We start from the raw sequence: 18,775 nt of genomic DNA, 5'->3' as shown, positions 1-18,775 counted from the left end.
ATTTCATATTACCTAGGGTGTTCTAAGTAACTGTTGGGTGAAGGTATCATTTGCTTACAGTCCTGGGAGACATCTATTTCTACAGCCTTGAGGTCATATACTGCAATCATTAACTTTTTCTGTCTGAATTTACCAACACCATAGTGATTGGAAGGTCTGGTTGAGTATAATGATTACTGTCAACTTTTGTGGAACTTCATGCCTTTTCTCCAAGACCAGAACCACTATTTTTCACCAGGAGACATCCATTTCTCAGATCTTAGGTCTCATCCTTTCAAGGTGTACAATTTTTTGGCCTTCTAGGATTTCCCTTGGAGGGAAGGGGGCACTATGGCAGTTTTCTCTTCACCCTTTAGGTGGAAAACCGTCAGCAGTAAGGTAACCCAGGAAAGCTATAAATTGAGAAGCTGTAGTTTTTCCCGGAACAATTTTGGAATCTTCTACCCATTTAATGCATTCTAAACTTTGCCAATTCTTTTGGGGAAGCTGCTTAAGCCTTTTTACTCAAGTCTCTGTCAAGGTCATGGAGCTGTAATCTAACAAAGAAAACCTGTTGGTAAGTGTAATCTTAAGGTGACCTTGCTAGTTAATGCTCTACAACCAGATCCAGTTTATTCTTCTGTTTAGGAATAATTTATAACAGCATAAGTCCAACTGTTCTCTATGGAGATTAAACAAGACATCCTACTAAGTGACTAGAAGAAGCTGGATGCCACTGCCAATCCTAAAAAGATGCCAATCCTAAAAAGATGCAAGTCCCAAAGGCTGCAATGGGCATCATGCATTATGCAAGTAGAGGACACCACAGTTAGTAGATTAATGCAAAAGAGAGGGAAATGACTAGCAAGCACCTTTAGGAATCGCTGAAAAGATTACAGCCTTCCATAGAACCTATGTGTACTTGACATTCTAAATCTTTACGATGGCACAAAACAGCAACAAAAACGGTTTGATATTGCATCAATGGATCACAATGAGGCCTGAGAGTATCTTTTTGAAATACTTTATAACAGTATGGTCAATATGGCAACAGTCAGTCCTTAAAACTGATGCAAACACCAGGCTTTCCCCAAAATGGAGCCTGTAATTTGGTAAGGCTGGTCATCAAAGGATCAGGCTTTATAACCTTGGATGGCGAGAAGGACAAGTATCTATCAAATCTAAAGGGTATTACATTATACAGATGGACATGTTACATCATTTCGAAGATTTCTGACCCAGTCTATTGACAATGTCTCAGAACTCATGACTTGTGGCACAAGTAGTTCTGGATTTAAATTAAAAACACTCCAGGTGAAAAGTAAGCATGCTGTAATTTGAATTGTTTATGTACTTTGTAAAAATTTTGTACCCAACAATAATTCCATATTCCTTCAAGATGAAAAAAATCTTGTAAAAGTATCATTTTGTTATTTGAAATAGCTATACACATTATTAAATCTGAATGTTTCTGTTTCAAACAGGTCGGTCTGTTAATCCATCCTTTTCCCTGGTAAATTTCTTTACTCTTGTTCTCAAAGAACTGACGAGTTTTTGCCTTCAAGTTATACTGTAAAACTACAAAAAATCAATAGAAATAGTACATCTTCAACTAGCCACCACTTCAACCTTTAATTGGCACAAATAGTAAGTCACTAACATACAGAATAGTAGCATTGTACAGATTTTAAAAAATATAGGATGAAAGAATTTAATGGCTTTAAAATTTCAGAATGTAAATTGGCCTTTGGTGAACGGTGTAGCTGGAAAAATATTAGTCTTGTTAAACCTAGCTACATGAAGAAAATTAACCTTATACATTCTAAGCATCATTTCCCACTTTACCAAAAGGTAAAGTTTTAGTTTTATTGGTAACAAGGTCCTTGAGCTCATAAGTTTCTAAAAACACGTACATACTGTACATGCAATATTAATTCACCTGTAAACACACCATTTATACACTTAAAATTGTTGTGTATAAAAAAATGAGTTGAAGAAAAATTAAGTATCCATCTCGAAAGTATGATTAATCTCATACACATTTTGTAGTTTGACACCACAATTTACACCCATTAAGACCTTACAACTGTTAACATCATCAAGTCGTGCAGGAAAGGCTACAACATTTTCTATGCTGCAGAAATCAACTTGGTGTATTGTAATAAAAAAAGCAAGTGCACAATTTACAGAACCACATAAGTAAAGAAAATGAAAGTGAGAGCATGAGTAATGAAAGGGCCAAAAATTGAGAACAGACTTTATACAGACTATTCTTATGGTAGTCTTGTTAGGTGGGTCCTGTTTATGTGATACTTATATAGTATCTCTTATAAGCCATGATGACCTATTAACTTGTGGGTGTCCTTACACTTTTTGGATACACTTGCTACTGTAAACAGTGAATAATTGCAATATAGTATAAGCATTAACTACTTAAGATACGTTAAATTGAGGAAGACATAAATGGCCATGAAATGAGGAATTTTTAATCAATTTGTATTTTTCATAGCTAACAAACCTGAGGTCTTAACAACAGGATAATCTTCTTATGCCAGCTGGAAACTGGTTAAAAAAAGTCAAAAATTGTAAAGCAAGGAATCTGTGACATCAGGCAACTCATACTTATGTGAGATGGAAGCTGGTCACCTACCAGGTTTGTTCATATATCCACACAAGTATAAGGAAACCAAAAAGTTAAAAGACAAGACCTTGTGGCCTAATAATACACAAGATTCCAGGATGTGACATGGTACCTCAAAATTAATAAATATTGCACACATGTTCACCCTTTCTAAGCATTTTTTTTTAGAATAAAACTAAGAGCTTACGTTTCTTTGGTTATGCTAATGTTCAGTGTACATTTACACCAGTATCACTAGTAGTACGTTATATATATCAATGCATGTGTCTCATAGAAGTTTCTCCTAAAACCATTGGCATTTTTGGGGGGAGGGAGATTTTCGTTGGGATTTTTAGAAATATATGTAGCAACTAAATAAGCAAAGCAGTCAAACTGCCCCTCAACAATACTTTCCCAAAAATAAACGGTTACTAGTCAATCATGCAACAAAAACCAATAAATCATCAAAATAGTAATATAGGCAGAAAGGTTATGTCTGGTTTTGGGTGACGACATTTCACTAATATGACTTCCTATTTTGTTAGTAAATTAAATGCTAAACAAAGACATATACAGTACCCTTCAGTCATGAAACGGAAATCTTTGCAGTAACACAACATAGCCATTTGTAATAATCATATTGTTACATATGAATGACTTGAGTTCTGTTCTCAATGTATAAAATTCCAAGAGTAAAATGAGAATGAACCATGACGGTTAAATGTAATTCTCACACCTCAATAAGCAATAAAATGAAGGAAACTTCAAAAAATACCCCCTTCATATACACAGTGTTTACTGAAATCCAAATCATTCTTTATAATGCTACAATAAAGTTGGGAAAGACAAATTTTTCACCAAAGTACTGTCACAACTAAAACACTAAACAATTAAAATGTTTACCACTTGACATGAAAATTTACTCTACTTATGCTGAAGAGGGAGTTTTCTTTTCTGTTTACTCTATTCTGGTTGGATAAAATCTAATCTAAGTTTGTCTCTTTTAAGAAATATATGGTGAAATCTGTCCTAAGATATGCACAATGCGTGTTATAGATGAATAAATGGTTGTCTCTCCCCCACATAAACAATCTACTCAAGGATGACTACAGATGTAGTACTGTCATTAAAAAGCTGATAGACACTATCTCCAGAGATTTTGTAGGAACTGAAATCTCAGGATATAGGGGCAGAATTGTAAAATGGAAAAAGGTCCCGAATGGAGTGAAGAATTAGCTGTTTGCAGATGATAGTGTTCATTGGAAGAGTGGAAGGAAACACCAAAGAATTTGGGAATTGGAAAGAGCCTGAAAAAGGTTTGAATTGGAACATAAGGTTCTTAGATTAACTGGAAACCCGGGACACTGAACAATAAAGGGTAATAAGCATGGTGAAAGAATGAAAATGGTTGCTTTATGTATGGTATATATCATGGATGTCGGTTGTATAAAAAAAACAAGAGATATAAACAGGAAGATAGCAGGCTCCATGCAAAAGATCTGAGAAAGAAAAATACTATCTGTGGAAGACAAAACTAGAATGAAAGAAGGAATATTTGAGCTCTCCTTCATAGAAGTTAAGTATGGAAAAGGGATGTGGTTCCCGAGATTTGTTTGTGAAATAAGTAGAGTACTATGGATTGCTGTAGTAGTGAGAAATGCTGAGATCCAAGAAGTGAAAAGGTTAAGTATAGACAAACAGATGGATCACATGTTTTGATACTATTTGGTACAGTATATGAAGAGACTGTAGGCTTTTAACATCCAGGGAGCAAGAGAGTGCAAGCAAGATAGATGTGTGAGGGCATTCATCCAGCTACTGGTGAATTTTCTGTGTAGTTGTATTTGAAATAGTTAATGTTAGTGAAATTTTCAGCACAGGGCTCATCTGTACAGTAGGCAGTACTGTTTTTTTTTATTTCTATGTATTTAGTATATATAAATATATAGTATACATGATATAGATACTATATATATAGTGTATACTCTTAATTATAATAGAAAAAAATAATAGCTACTATCAAGAACTGAGCAACATAGATATGTAGTCATTTCTTATAAAATGAACAGCAGCTATAACACAAGAAAAGGGAAAGGCTAGTAATCATAACATACGAGGACCTGGACTGAAGATCATGCAGTGGTGCAATGCCCACACAGATCACCACAACCCCCTGCAAGTCTGACACCCACCTTACTAAACAGATAGATTCTAAATATCTGTTGGACAGCAAAACTATAAGCATGTTTACTTAAAACTAATTTAGCCTCTACTGACCTATTACCATATAGCTAGTAAACTGTAGTCGGTTGCACTTAATCAAGAGGAGCATGGGGACCATTTTTTCTGCTATAATAATTGTTTATATTTAGAGGGATGACAACTGATGTTACCCCCTCTTTTGGGAAAATTATAAAAACTTGGGTAACTTTTGCTGTAGTTTTAAGTACAGGTAATTTGTATTTTCCATGGGTATATAAACTATAGCCTTTCATATATGGAATATCTTTCCAGGGCACATACTGGAATGGTCATGTAAGGACAACAAGGTTGGTAACCAGGTGGAGATTTGGAGTAGGAGACCCATCTCATCCAACCGATGCCACCCGTTGTTGATCCAACTCATATTCAGAATCTAAAGCTGAAGGGAAATAATGTAGTGGTGTGGATGAGGTTAGTATCCTCTTAATAGGAAAGGCTAGAGTTTGTATACGTATACGTATAAGAAAAATAGAAATTATTTTAAAAACTTTGGTATTTGTTCTTAAGGGGTTACTTTATGGAGAATCACTACTTAGGTAGGAGTTAGACCATGCAGTTACAGCTGATTCGTTTGTGGGGCAGCCAAGTGTCACTTTGGAGATAAAGGGGGTACCAGTGCCGCTCTGCTGACACCGTCCCAACCCCATAGGGGGTGGTGCCGTCAGTGGACCGCATGCAGTGAACTGTGGTGGGCATTACTTAAGGTTCTTTGCAGTGTGCCTCGTCCCCTAGCAGCAACCACTTTTGTTCCTTTTACTGTACCTTCTTTCATATTCTCTTTCTTCATCTTACTTTCCACCTACTTTTAACACTTGATTCATAGTGGAACTGAGAGGTTTTCCTTCTGTTACACCTTTCAAATCTTTTACTGTCAATTCCATTTCAGCGCTGAATGGCCTCATAGGTCCCAGTGCTTGGCCTTTGGCCTAAATTCTATATTCAATTCAACTTGACACCATCCCAAGAACATGGCAGTGTTGCTTCGCTGGGACTGACCCAGAGAACAGGGTTGTCACCCTCCATGGAGGTGGTAACCACCAGTCAGCAGTGTTTGCATGGGTTTGGAGAAAAGGCTCTGTCTGATGTAGCTGTTTAGTGCCCAGCGATCTGTGATGGGTCTCTATTCTCCAAAGACATTCTTCTCTGGGAATAGATGGCTGTAGAAGCCTGGAGACATTGCCCAAATGATCTTGAGCACTCCCCTCTGCATCGTAGTCTTAGCCTCTGTCCACAGAATTTTGGACAGCCAAGTTACCAAGTATGTCAGGAATGGGATGGAGTCTGGAGAGAGAGAGAGAGAGAGAGAAGGAAGGGGCAACAGGCCTTCAAAATGAGTACTATCTATCAATCCCTCAGGACCCACACTTTTGCCCTGAGTTGCTGCTGCCACACTGTCCAATGATTTGAGAGGCACCCCCACTTGTGGGGAGGGCCATTCTCACTGGGAACCCCACTCTCATCTTGCCCCAACTCCTCTTTTAGGCTAATTAGGGAAGGAGGAGAGAAAGGGCTGTGAGGTATCCGAGCCCTTTGTAGAGGGAGATGGAGCAGGGGTCTTGTCTAGACTTCATTGGCAGGGTCTTCCGTTGTGCAGAGAGCATGTATTCTTGGTCTGAGCTAAAGTTTTGAAGTTGTCAACCTAGCCCCCTTGGCTGAACCTGAAGGTGGCTAATCAAAAGATGAGGATATCTTGTGAATCTTCTCTCTCAATGGCCACCACCACTTATGCCTTCCGCAGAGGCAAGTATAAGTGGTGGTAACTCCTGGGATGTACACACAGTTGGGGGAGACTGCACTGATGCTCACCCCTGCTCAGCCAAGGACTCTATATTAATGCTGAAAGGTTAGGGAAGCCCAGAATGCTTTATGAAGGGATTTTAGTTGGTTTATCTCTTTCTCATCCAGTGAAGCTACAGTTGGTTTCAATCTGCAGAAGCAGCAGCACTGGGAAAGGGGGTGGGTAAATGTTATGGAATGGCCTCAGCATGGAGTCTATGCTAGAAGAAACAAGAATTTTCAATTTTAAAATTAATATTTGAACACTAACCTGTAGAACTAATATTTGCATGTACCTTTATTGCCCCTTAATTGGACGACAAACCTACAGACATTGAATCCGAAACATTCAATACAAACATTAAAATACTGCATACGCATATAATACAGCCACATATATATCCTTAATGCATATACAGTAGTACCTCGTACTTCGAACTTAATCTGTTCCAGAAGACTGTTCGAAGTACGATGTGTTCGAAATATGAAACAAATATCCCCATAAGAAATAAAGGGAATCAGGATAAGTCTTTCCAGCCAACCCAAAAAGTCCCCCTTTTCACATTTTTTCTATTATTAATGTGTTCGAAAGTTAAGAGTGTAAAGTAATAAAAAAGTAAATTATATGGAGTAAAATTTTATAAAGTTTATTTTTTCTGTGTATGATTTACGAACTGTTTGATAATAATGGTGCCGGCCGGCTGAGGGATGGAGGGAGGAGAGACAGGAACCCTTTGAGCAAACCAAATTGGTTGCAGTATGCAAAGGTTCATAACAAATTAAATTTTTTTCACATATTAGGTACAAAGATAATCAAAGGAATCGATAGTGTGTGTGTGCCCGATTGTGTGTCTGAGAGTAATCAGCGTGTTTACTCTGGGATCTTAAGTACACCAAAGAGATTAATCATGCCACAATACATCAACTTACTGTTGGCAAATGGCATTCTTTTAAAACAAACATGAGGATTTTGCAAACAAATAAGTAATAAGTCAAGAATGCAAGAAAAGGAAAGAGAAATAAAATAACTTTTCACAAGGAAGCCGCTTAAACAAACGATTGAAGGCATGCAGAAGCTGAAAGCAGCGCCAGTTTGTTTATTACAGAGCCGAGTTACTTTGACAGAAGTAAAAAAAATCGTAAAAAGCAATTGTCACTAAATTGGTATTTTACTGTAAAAAAAAAAAAAAAGACTTTTTTTTCTGTATTGCATATGATTGTTTTCATATTTTATCATTTTGTCAAATTTATTGTGAAATAACATTTTATTTTTATGTGAATTGGTACTGCTTTTACGAACATATTAAAGCTAAGATTTTACTGTTTCTCCTCTCCTCAACAATACCACGACGCACAATAACTTACAATCATTCATTCAATATTCCTAAAAAATATAAACATTCCCTCAATCTACCTCAGGTTAGCTGTGTATCACTGCAATGACAAATAATTTTGTTAATCATTTGTGCCAAATTTTATTGTGAAAAGCTTTGTTCTTTCATTTATTGTTTTTTTTAATATTGTTCAACTAGACTGTCTCACTCAGCGCACCGAACACTGCCTCAATTAAGACTTTTTTTTCTGTATATCATTTGATGGTTTTCATATTTTATCATTACGTTGAATTTATTGGGAAATTCCCCTTTTATGTGAATTATTATTGTTTTTACATACATACAGTAATATTTTAACTCTCTCTTCTCCTTCTCTCCTCAACATATCAATATTCCCTCGTTCAGTCTCAAGTCAGCTGGGCGTGATGTCACCGCGGTTATGTACGATTTTATGCATCTTTTATGCTAAATGTTATATTGAAAGCTAAATTTTATATTAAATGCTTTATACTTTTATTTATTTTGTCAAATATTATCATCATTAACTATATATTGTAAATGAAAAAATAAATTCAATACCGTTTAACTTGTAAGACCCAGTAGGCCATTGAATACAAGTATAAACTAGATAATCAGTGTGTTCAAAGTACGTACGAGTATTTGTTCGACAAATGATACAAAATTTTCTAGAAAATTTTGTTAGAAAAACAGAAAGTTTGACATAAGAAATGTTCGACAAACGAGGTACCACTGTACAGCAAATAGGCGAATTTCTCGCGAACATGGGGTAGATATGGCCCAGAGAGAAATCTGCTAATTGGCAAGTCCTTGAATCAGGAAAACACAAATGGGGGGGCCCCCCTGTATTGGGATATCTTTCAGTCTTGCCACAAAGTAATGCAGCCGTGTTAGCTCCACAGGATAACTTCGAAACGCTTGTAATGGGAGCATAGCCAGGACATCTTCGAGACGACAGGCTAACCTTAATAAAGATTTCCTTTCAGTGACAGTAGTTTTGTAAACAACTACTAGCATTTGATCCATGTCTGCTTCAAAGTCAAAGTGTGAAAGCTGTTATGTAAACCAGTATCAAGTGTCTTGTGCTTTCAGGCTAAAGTTCAAGTGCCTCCTCACATAGAAAACGCTCTTGGGGATTTACTAGATTTGTTAACCCTTCCTTAGATATCACAACATTGACTGCCACTGATGCCAGCTAACTTTAAATGCTTTGGGATACAAACATAAATTTATAGAAACTCAAATAAAGACCAGTACAACTTATGATAATGCAAAATAATCCTGTTCAGTGAAAAAAAAACCGGTAAATATTGTCATCGTGATACAGAGTAACACAAGCAGCTATCACCCACTCTATCTTCCATATCTCTATGAACGAATCCAACTGAGAAATTCCAATTACTTCGGACATATATCATTTTTTTAAGTATCTGAACAATTTTGTTTTGCAGTTTCAGCTTACAGTGGTACCTTGACCTATGAGTGAAATAATGTAAGAGTTTTCCGAGGCACGAGTCGTCACTCAGTTGAGTTTTTGCTTTGTTGCATGAGCAAAAAATTGAGATACGAGCTTGAGGTGCCACTGCTACGTAGATGGCGTAGTGACAAAAATTAAGATAAGGAAAGAAGAAAAAGTAATTATGCATCTTTTCTATGAATCTTTTATAAAGTTATACGTACATTACTTCACTGTACCCAATAATAAAGTATGTATTCCCATATTATTGTATGCTAAAATACTAACAGAGGTCAATGTTTTGGTTCGGAAATCAGCTGATGGTAAATACGAATTTATTTCGCCATATTTAACTCAATTCTGAGTGAATTTTCTTGCTTCTAGTTAGCATAAACAAATATCTAGATACTTGACTTATATGAGACAAAGTCATTTTTTGATATAGGACGTGTTTTGAAGTCAAAATATGACTTGAATACATCTGGTTGTGATTGTACTTAATTTATTTTTTTCGTTAACAGACTGCGTTGGCGACATGTTTACCGAGTAAAAAAATTATGCGATTCCGTTCGCTATTTTCACTGTATTTCATTGTAATACGAGCTTTACGTTATTTATCTTTTATCAGCATGAAAACGACAGTAAAATGTGCTCTTTCAAGCCCAGTAGTTTTGTATATAAAATCATTTTCTCTCAATTTTATCTATGGTTGTGTTGGCATAAGTTTACAGGAATTTTATCCTGTTGCCGATGCACGATGATAGTCATTAGCAGCTTGAACAGTTTTCTCAGCTTCAGCTACAACTTGGCTTAAATTTAACAGCATATTACCTTGATGATCTTTGATCTGCAGCAAAAAGTTATTACATAAAATTATCTCTTCCCTATTCTACATAACACCATTTATAACATAACTACAGTAATTGTTTACTATCGTACGATGGTTGAAATACAAGCCAAACGGATGTTGTTGCTATTCAATTTGGTTGTGCTTAGCAAAAAATGTTGTTTCTCTTTCGGTTGTTCATGGATGTGTACACATTTACACAACAAGTATAATGTTAAAACAATACTTTCATGATTCTATTTTGCTGTTTTTTAGTTCATTTAACTATATGGGATAAAGTTAGGCTATTGTAATATGGTCTCTCTTGCTCCCTTAGGCTATCGCAAAATCGGGTTATCGTAAGATGAACTTCTGTAATTTGAACACTACTTGTACACTGTATAAAACCTCATTATATTTTAACATACTCTTTCTATTATATTTTTATACAATATTTGTTATTTATAAATGTATTTTCTTATTTAATAACATGAAACAAAAATATGGGATGGCAGTTTGAAGGTTGTTACGGATTAAGGGCATTTTATGTATTTTCAGTGGGGAAAATTGATTTGATGTACAAGCAAATTGAGCTATGAGCTCGGCCACGGAATGAATTAAACTCCTATGTGGGTACCACTGTATATGATATAATTTGCATAGTACTTTCATATTCTAGTGCACATTTAGTGTGATTATGTCTTTCCAGTAAAAAAACAAATGGGAAAGTCTTCGTTGACAGTGACAAAAGAATGGCTTGGTGTTGGAGGGACATTTGGCTTGTTGCCTATTGTTTAGGGGCGTAAATTCCGCATATATAAGTAGGTATTTATGGATATATATGTGGTTGTATTATATGTGTATGCATATATGTACGTATATGCAATTTCAATGTTTGTATTGAATGTTTATGGTTCAATGTTTGTAGGTTTGTTGTCCAGTTAATGGGCATGATAGGTACATGCAAATAATATTGCTTCTGCAGGTTAGTATGAAACAAATCCTTTTTAGGCTTCCTCTTCCTCTTCCAATGATGCTCCCATTGTGGAGTATTCAGCACATTTACTGCAGGGGAAATCATGACAGCACTCTTTCCCCCTGCAAGAAATACACACCAAGTGCAGATCTACTGTCAAAGGAGACATAAAATGGGTGCAAGGTTGACCATGACCTTCAAAATAGCCTTTGGGGCACAAAACAATATCAGTAACATATGCAAGTACTGCGAAGGTATAATTCACTAAAGACAAAAAAATCACACAAAGGAATAGCATATTGCAAGAAAGGAGTTTGAACCATATCATGGCCAGAAGAATAGTGGGTACAGTCAGTTGAGTGATAATGTGAATTCCCTTTCCCCCTGGGTACCACTTTTGTTTGGTCGTTAACTGACAGGTCCAGCGCATGTGCAGGAATGATACTCCATACATGAAAGGCGTAGTGTTTATATCCCCAGAGGAACAATTACCACTTGTCATTCTTATTCTAAAATATTCAAGAAACTAATGAAAAACTACATGATATGGGGGTATGAGGGAGTGAAGATAAAAAAAATCAACAAAAACTGATAAACCATAATATATAAAATGTGAAGGCACTAATGTAATGAATTTCAAATTTAAAAGTACTTCTTTCCAGATTCTTCTGTGTAAAGTTAGTAATGATGGCAAAGCTCTTCACTCACAACAAATGAAATATTCAATCTTGAGACACATAAGGATAAACATCAACATCAATGAACAAATCTGATATCTAGGACAATACTGTAAAGTTTAGGCAAATACTCTGAACTCTCATGTACTGAAAGAGACACCTTGTATACAAGTCCTGAATCATGTCAATTCAAATAAAAATTATGTATTTTTGTAAATCTAACTGTTAATGTTAAACAATGCAAAAGCATTACAGATTCAAGTAACCAAAGATATAAAAAGTAGAAAAACCTATTGAGAATAAAACATTTCATTATATACAATTTCTTTCAACTTAATTTATCATGCTATCGCCTAGATATCAGTAGTGTTCCAGGATACAGCACTATCCTAAAGTGTTAGCAAAAGAAACCATTTCCAAAAGCATTCCCCCAACATTTATACACACAATTTCTTTCAACACTTTTGAGTAATAAAAAAAAAATTCAACTGCCCTAAGCTTGATGTTCTGCATGTGTAACACTAATGATTTCAAGTAATAAGTGCAGTAAAGAATTTTATGGCAAAATTCTACAATGTATTAGATTTACAAAATGTTGTTTATGAATACTACTTCTGAAATTAATAGATCTGGGAGGTCTTGATGTCAAGATTCTTCTGTTTATGCATTTTAAAATAGAAATAATGAGTGTACATTAGTGAGATTTTATTCTTACAAATGAAAATTATTTTATAAGTTTTTAATATCTTAAGTCTTATATTTACAAAGCTTTGATAATTGGCAAACTTTCTCAAGTATATACGTATAAGATGTCAAATTACAATATGAATGAGTTTAAGCATTTTCCATTAGAAATTGGTTAAAAGGACTTCAATACATATAAAAACTTCAGCTAACTAGCATACACAGGGGAAGTGATGGGGAAGACACTAATGACTAATTTTAAAGTTACTTATTTAATGTATATGAGATTTTTCACACTTACCAAGATGGATAATTGACTTCCCCTTCTTACAAGAGCCAAATTTCTCTTCCCGCTTGAACTATAACAACTTATAAATTCTAAACTATTTTGTGTCTATGTGATATCAGTTTCCAGAATGTCTATGAATGTTTATGACTAGTGGTGGCTACAGAAGAATGTATCAAATAATGACAAATTATTAAGACATACTCAAAATTTCCAATATTCCTTTTAAATAACACAAATACAAAAAGATGACATAACTCCAAGGAAAAATATGGGTGGCTTAAGTCAATTGAGATCCACCACTGTATCATGGCTGACTTACTGATTGCCATGGGTTCTGAGGGAACCTGTGAGTGACAAAGCTCTCATCTTCTGCAACATGTCCTGCATCTGTTCCACAGACACCCTCAAGTTACCTGCAACATACATGACACATAAAGGAGCAGTTTTCAGTCTAGTGTCAAAAAAGGAAGGTGAGAGTATATAACATGCCTTAAAGGAACACTAATTCACAGTGGAGAGGAAAAAATTAAGAGGATAATCAAAATCATTCCTGTCCTAACAAAAGTGTATACTGTATACAGCATACAGTAAGCACACAAATGAGCATAATTTTGTAGTAACAAAACTGAGCTAAATGCAAAAGCAAACTTAGTTGAGATAAATCATTATTCAAGCATACGATAACAAAATATTATAAATTATTTAGGATATAAGCTATAATAATAAATCCCAAAGATAAAACCAAATGGTAAAAAGTAGGCTTCTCCCAATCATTATGCATTATAGGTAAGCATCCAAAAGTGCAGGCAAAAGTGAAGAAAAGGTGACAGTAGTGTATGTGCCTGCATCAGTCAGGGGAAGCAATAGACATTCTCTTTCTCCTTACACAAAATGACCATTATAGTACTTTAAACCATATTACATTTTCACTTTACCATGTCTGTTTTTGTTAGGACACAAGGAATGTTTACAAATTTTGAGACACAATATAAAAAATATAATTCCTGATCAAATTTTAGTATGAAAATGAATTATGAAAAGTGGCTTATTTTATGTCCCTGCCTTTAACAATAAACATAAGATTTAAAGAACCAAGATTTTTTTATCTGTTATCCACTTATTCTCACTAAAAAGATTAACATTTACTGATGCATTCATACACTTTAATTAAAAGTTTTCAAGTAATTCTTGCACACTAACAACCTGCACTCCAATTCCCTGTCAATAAGACCATTTTTATTGGCAATTTCAATTAATTGTAAAAACTTACAGAAATTTCAATTCTGAACTTCAGCTACTTCGATTCATAACATTTATACTGAAAAAATCACTTACTTGTGAAAATCTTCCGGTTTCTTAAATTAAATCTGGAAACGTGATACAGAATGCCTGTATCTGATAAACGGAAAAGATAAGGGCAGCCACAGGTGATATATGAGCACACTTTGGACTGCCAAAGGCAAAAAAATTTAAATTCAATTTAGCAAACTAGGGTTACACGTAATCTCACATGAATAAGCACTATCAAAAGTATGGCAAAATGAAATGTGACATGCACAAGTTATCTACTAATGGTAATTCATCTAAATTCAGTACAGTAAGCCTGACTTCAGCATGCATAAAATACTTAGTTACAAAAGAGAGAAAAGGGATTTATATGTCTAGATAGTACACTAAGACTGCAAATAATCTCTTCACTGATAACATGACCGAAGGATTACGTAGGTCATAAACAGTACAACTAACAATTTCATTTCTACACAACTGAGAATAAATACATACTCCAATTTCCATTCTAAAATCTTCCACTGGAAACAAATAGTGAATTGAAACATCCAAATTACATCATTACAATAGGAGTGCGAAAGATTTTAAGAATAGAAAATCTTATTCATATATTCTCAGCCAAGGTTTTGATTACTAAATCAGCAAAGTCTTCATGGGGAAAGTCTTATTTAAGGGATTTTCACTTGAAAATAAAATATATTCTTGCAGAATACAAAAAAAAAAAACTTAATATACAGGTATAGTAGTCTTTGTGCTTCATTGTTCTAAGAATGGATATATACCTTTATTAAAAACAGGTAAGTCAAGATCATGCATTAAATCATAGCTTACTTGAGGCGATGGGTCCCAGTTTCTTGGCTACCATAAATAGAACTTCTGGACACCAGAAATGAGGTATTCTTGGATATACTTTGCCTGTATCTGACGGCAAATGGAAACCTAATGTGCCAAGCAATTGGCGAAACTTTGCAATATTGAAGACTTCCTCTTGTTCAACAGTCCATGGAATCAGTGGAATGGACTGATTGGATACTGCAATAAATAAATTTAGAGATGCAACTTTTGGAACTTTTACATAAAACATGCTCTCTAGACCTTAAAAATAATTCTATTTCCTTTTTACCCTTTATATTACAGCACCTATCTACTTACAATTACACCTTCAGTATTAAAACTTCTGTTGTCATTGAGATATAGTATACAGTAAAACACTCCATTCTAAATTTAGAGATTTTCTTTCAAAACAGTTTAAGAGGGGACCCCAACCAAAATTAAACACAGAATTTCTATACAAAACAATAAAAGTATAAATTATATAGAAAAAATAATTGCCTAATCTTCAGTATACACAAAGTATCCAAAATTAAACAACAAACGAGTAAATGAATGGAAAATAGTGTACTATATGATTAGTATATATGAAATGAATTTCTCCTAAGGAATGCACCCTGCATAAATGCTGTTTTAAAACAGGCCAGTCAAATCTGGAAAGTATTTTCTCTATACAGTTTTAAATAACCATTCAAAACAACAAATTTCAAGACTTCATAAAATTATGAGGGCCTATATGCTGAAATGTCAGACGAGTGTTAAAAATGGTATGTCCCTTGTAACAAATGGTATTTTGCAGATATGTAATTAGCTAGTTAACTGTAAGCTATCAATTACATATAAACAGGTACAGTATCTGGAAAATATCTTACATTATACCACTGATATAAAAAGCAACAGTCAAGAGACCCAGAATAGAGCACAAGATCTGGCAAGATATGTTATCCATCATCTTGGAAACAATGACCACAGTTAGATAATACCATAGCAACCTCAAAACTGACACTATCCCTCAACACTTTCATGTAATTAACTATCATATGGTTCAAGTGAATGACCAACAACCTGTTACATTTTGATTTGTTGTATGAGTTACAAAATAATGTGTAAACATTACATTGAAAACAGTACCCTCAGCACAGGGACCCTAAACTTTGACGACATGGGACAGGGTGTGTTCCCCTTAAGAACTAGAAGATTCTTATACCAAATACATCATCTCGAACTTTCCTTTAAGAGGATTTTGACCACTGAGCTTCACTGAAGAATGAGATTTAAATGTTACAAATAAATCTCATAGAAAAAGGAAATAAAGAATGTTACAGGTATTCCTTGAAGCATCATACACAAGGCATAAACGAAGAAATACCATAGAGTTTACTCTGCTAGGATGTTATTGCTTAAATTTAAAAAAAGTTTAACTTTTCTCCCCAAGAGGTGTAGCTGAAATGTACACACAGTTGTCAGAAAAAAAATAATATCCATGAATAATATAGTAGTACCTCTCATAATTCTTACCAAAAAGGAAGGCAATAACCAAGGCAAGGATCAAATACCCTTCTAAGGGCTTCCTTTAATGAAATTTTTTCCAATGCCTTCCGCTGTATTGGGTAAATGTAGCAATTCAAAGTCTACAAGTGCATCATTCCTTTCCTAAAACAATGTTTTATAAAAGTAGCTTACCAAGTAATTACGTACTTAACTAATGATTAGCCTTGCACGGCACCTTAAATTAAAAAATTTGCTCCTGAGTTCATGTTCACCGCTTTATTCTATTGCTTGCATTCAACCTGGTTGATTTTACTCCATTAGTGAGATGATAGTAGATGGAAGTTTTTAGAATATCACCGGTTAGCGAAAAACAGGATCAGGAAGGCGGCTGGTTGGGCCGAAAGTATGGCTTCTGTTAGTAGGGACTCTTCCCCTAAGCCTAAGACAGACTCCAGTCTGCCTCTTCCTTCTACTTCTAGTAATAATCTTTAGCCTATCCTCCCACTACAGTGCTCAGCTCCCATGCTTCTGAACCCGATGCCATTGCCAGTCTAGAGTCTAGGACTAACTCGAAGTTTGATAAGAAGTTTAATCCAGTGTTAAGTTCTGTTTCAGAGTTGGGGTGTCTCTTAAGAGTCCTTATGGAGAAAGTGAGCAGTGATAAAGTGCAAAGTGAAGTGTCTGTGGAGGAGGTGGTTGCCTGTCCCATTGGCTCCCTAGACGAACGTCACTGTCCCACTCCCCTGCACCAGGGGGAAGACATACCGGAAGTCCAAGGGAGGCCGATGGGATTTGCCCACAGGCTACTGCCCCCTCTGTCGGTTCTGTTGTAAAGTCCCAGGATACAACTGACTGCCATAAGGCATGTTTGTGGATGTGTGCCATTTATCATACAGTTCTGACTGGGAGTTTGATCATGGGCGACATAGACTCTATGGGAATGCTTCTAAGCCATTGAAAGGCACATGTATGATCCGGCTCATGATTCCCAGTGCCAATCATGAGGCACAGGACTCCCATGAACTCACCCTTCCTTTTTGTAGCTACGGGATTGACTCTTCAGTGTTTGGTTCCGTACAGTGCCGTCTCATCCATTCATCCATGGGATTCTCGTGTACTGCCGTCTCCCAAGGACCCCAAACATCAGAAGCTCCGTGCTAGGCACCTATCACCTGAGCATCTGGCTAGGTGCGAAGCGCCCACTCCTGAGAACCAAGTCCCGGCCGTGCTCCCATCTCTAGCGACTGCGTGCTCACCACTAGCTCCTGCACCACCAGTTCTCACTCCCGCTTTGACTGCTCTCCCTCCCGCTCCAAGGATGACTGCTCCCGCTCCCGTGATGTCTGCTTCCCCACCTGTACCTGCTTTGGATTTGCAACTCACAGCCCCTTCTGCATCAGGACATGTAGCACATCGGCAACAGCAAACCTTATTTGTAGAATCAGATGACCCCTCTCTTGCACTGCAGAAGAGCCAGCTAGCAGAGATTCTGAGTTACGTCAAGAAAGCTCCTCCGGTGGGAGTATCCTCTAAGATGGCTGATGACTTTCACTGGTTTCTTCAGAGGACGAGGAAGATGAAGGTCAAGATTCGGCTCAGTTGACGGCATACAAGGCTTTACTCTGTTTCCTCCTGGAGAGCTATCCACAGTTCTTCACTCCTATTCCTGCATCTCCTGCCCCCCCATTCCTGATGTTGAAGAATCAGCTGGAACTCAATCTCCTTCCCAAGATGGTCCTTTCCACCACCTCCAGGAAAGCTTTGAAGGTGGTCAGAGTGGCTCTCAATGATGAGGGAACAAGGGAAGGTGAAGTTCACTCATCCTCCCTCACATCTTATCAAGAAGTACCATAGGCCTTACGACACTGGAGAAAGCCCCTCCCTTGGAGTTGTTGCCTCCTCCCAGGGGACTTCTCTAGTCTCATCGACTCGTCGTGCCATGCAGCCTTCGCCTCGGCAGAATTGGGACCACCTCGTCAAAAGCTTGTTTAAGGTGTTCGAGGTATTCAGTTTCCTCAGCTGGACGGTGGGCGCTCTCGCCAAGAAGATTGAGAACGCCTCAGTGATGGTTGACTCTCAGCAGACGTTCTGAGCATGCTTTTGTGCACAGATAAGGCAGTCCAAGATGGCACAGCACAGCTTGCATCTCTCTCCACCTTTCGGCTTTTGAAGAAGAGGGACCTTTGGTATTCTTTTGCTTCTAAGGAGTTAAGGCCTCGCAGAAGGCGGCTTTGCTTTTCGCGCCTCTGGACCCCTCCCATCTCTTCCC

General features: G+C 36.5%; 1 protein-coding gene across 1 annotated transcript in view; it reads right to left on the bottom strand.

The window, feature by feature from the left end:
• Window positions 1-18,775, bottom strand: part of LOC135227030 (protein timeless-like) — a 269,166-nt gene that overhangs the window by 18,899 nt on the left and 231,492 nt on the right. The window contains 2 exon segments of the mRNA XM_064266817.1: window positions 13,217-13,310; window positions 15,016-15,216. Coding sequence (XP_064122887.1) covers window positions 13,217-13,310; window positions 15,016-15,216 — 295 coding nt within the window.

Source organism: Macrobrachium nipponense, chromosome 15 (assembly GCF_015104395.2).
Source record: "Macrobrachium nipponense isolate FS-2020 chromosome 15, ASM1510439v2, whole genome shotgun sequence".
NCBI lineage: Eukaryota > Metazoa > Arthropoda > Malacostraca > Decapoda > Palaemonidae > Macrobrachium > Macrobrachium nipponense.
The sequence above is the reverse complement of the archived record's forward strand: the minus strand, read 5'-3'. Positions and strand labels throughout refer to the sequence as shown.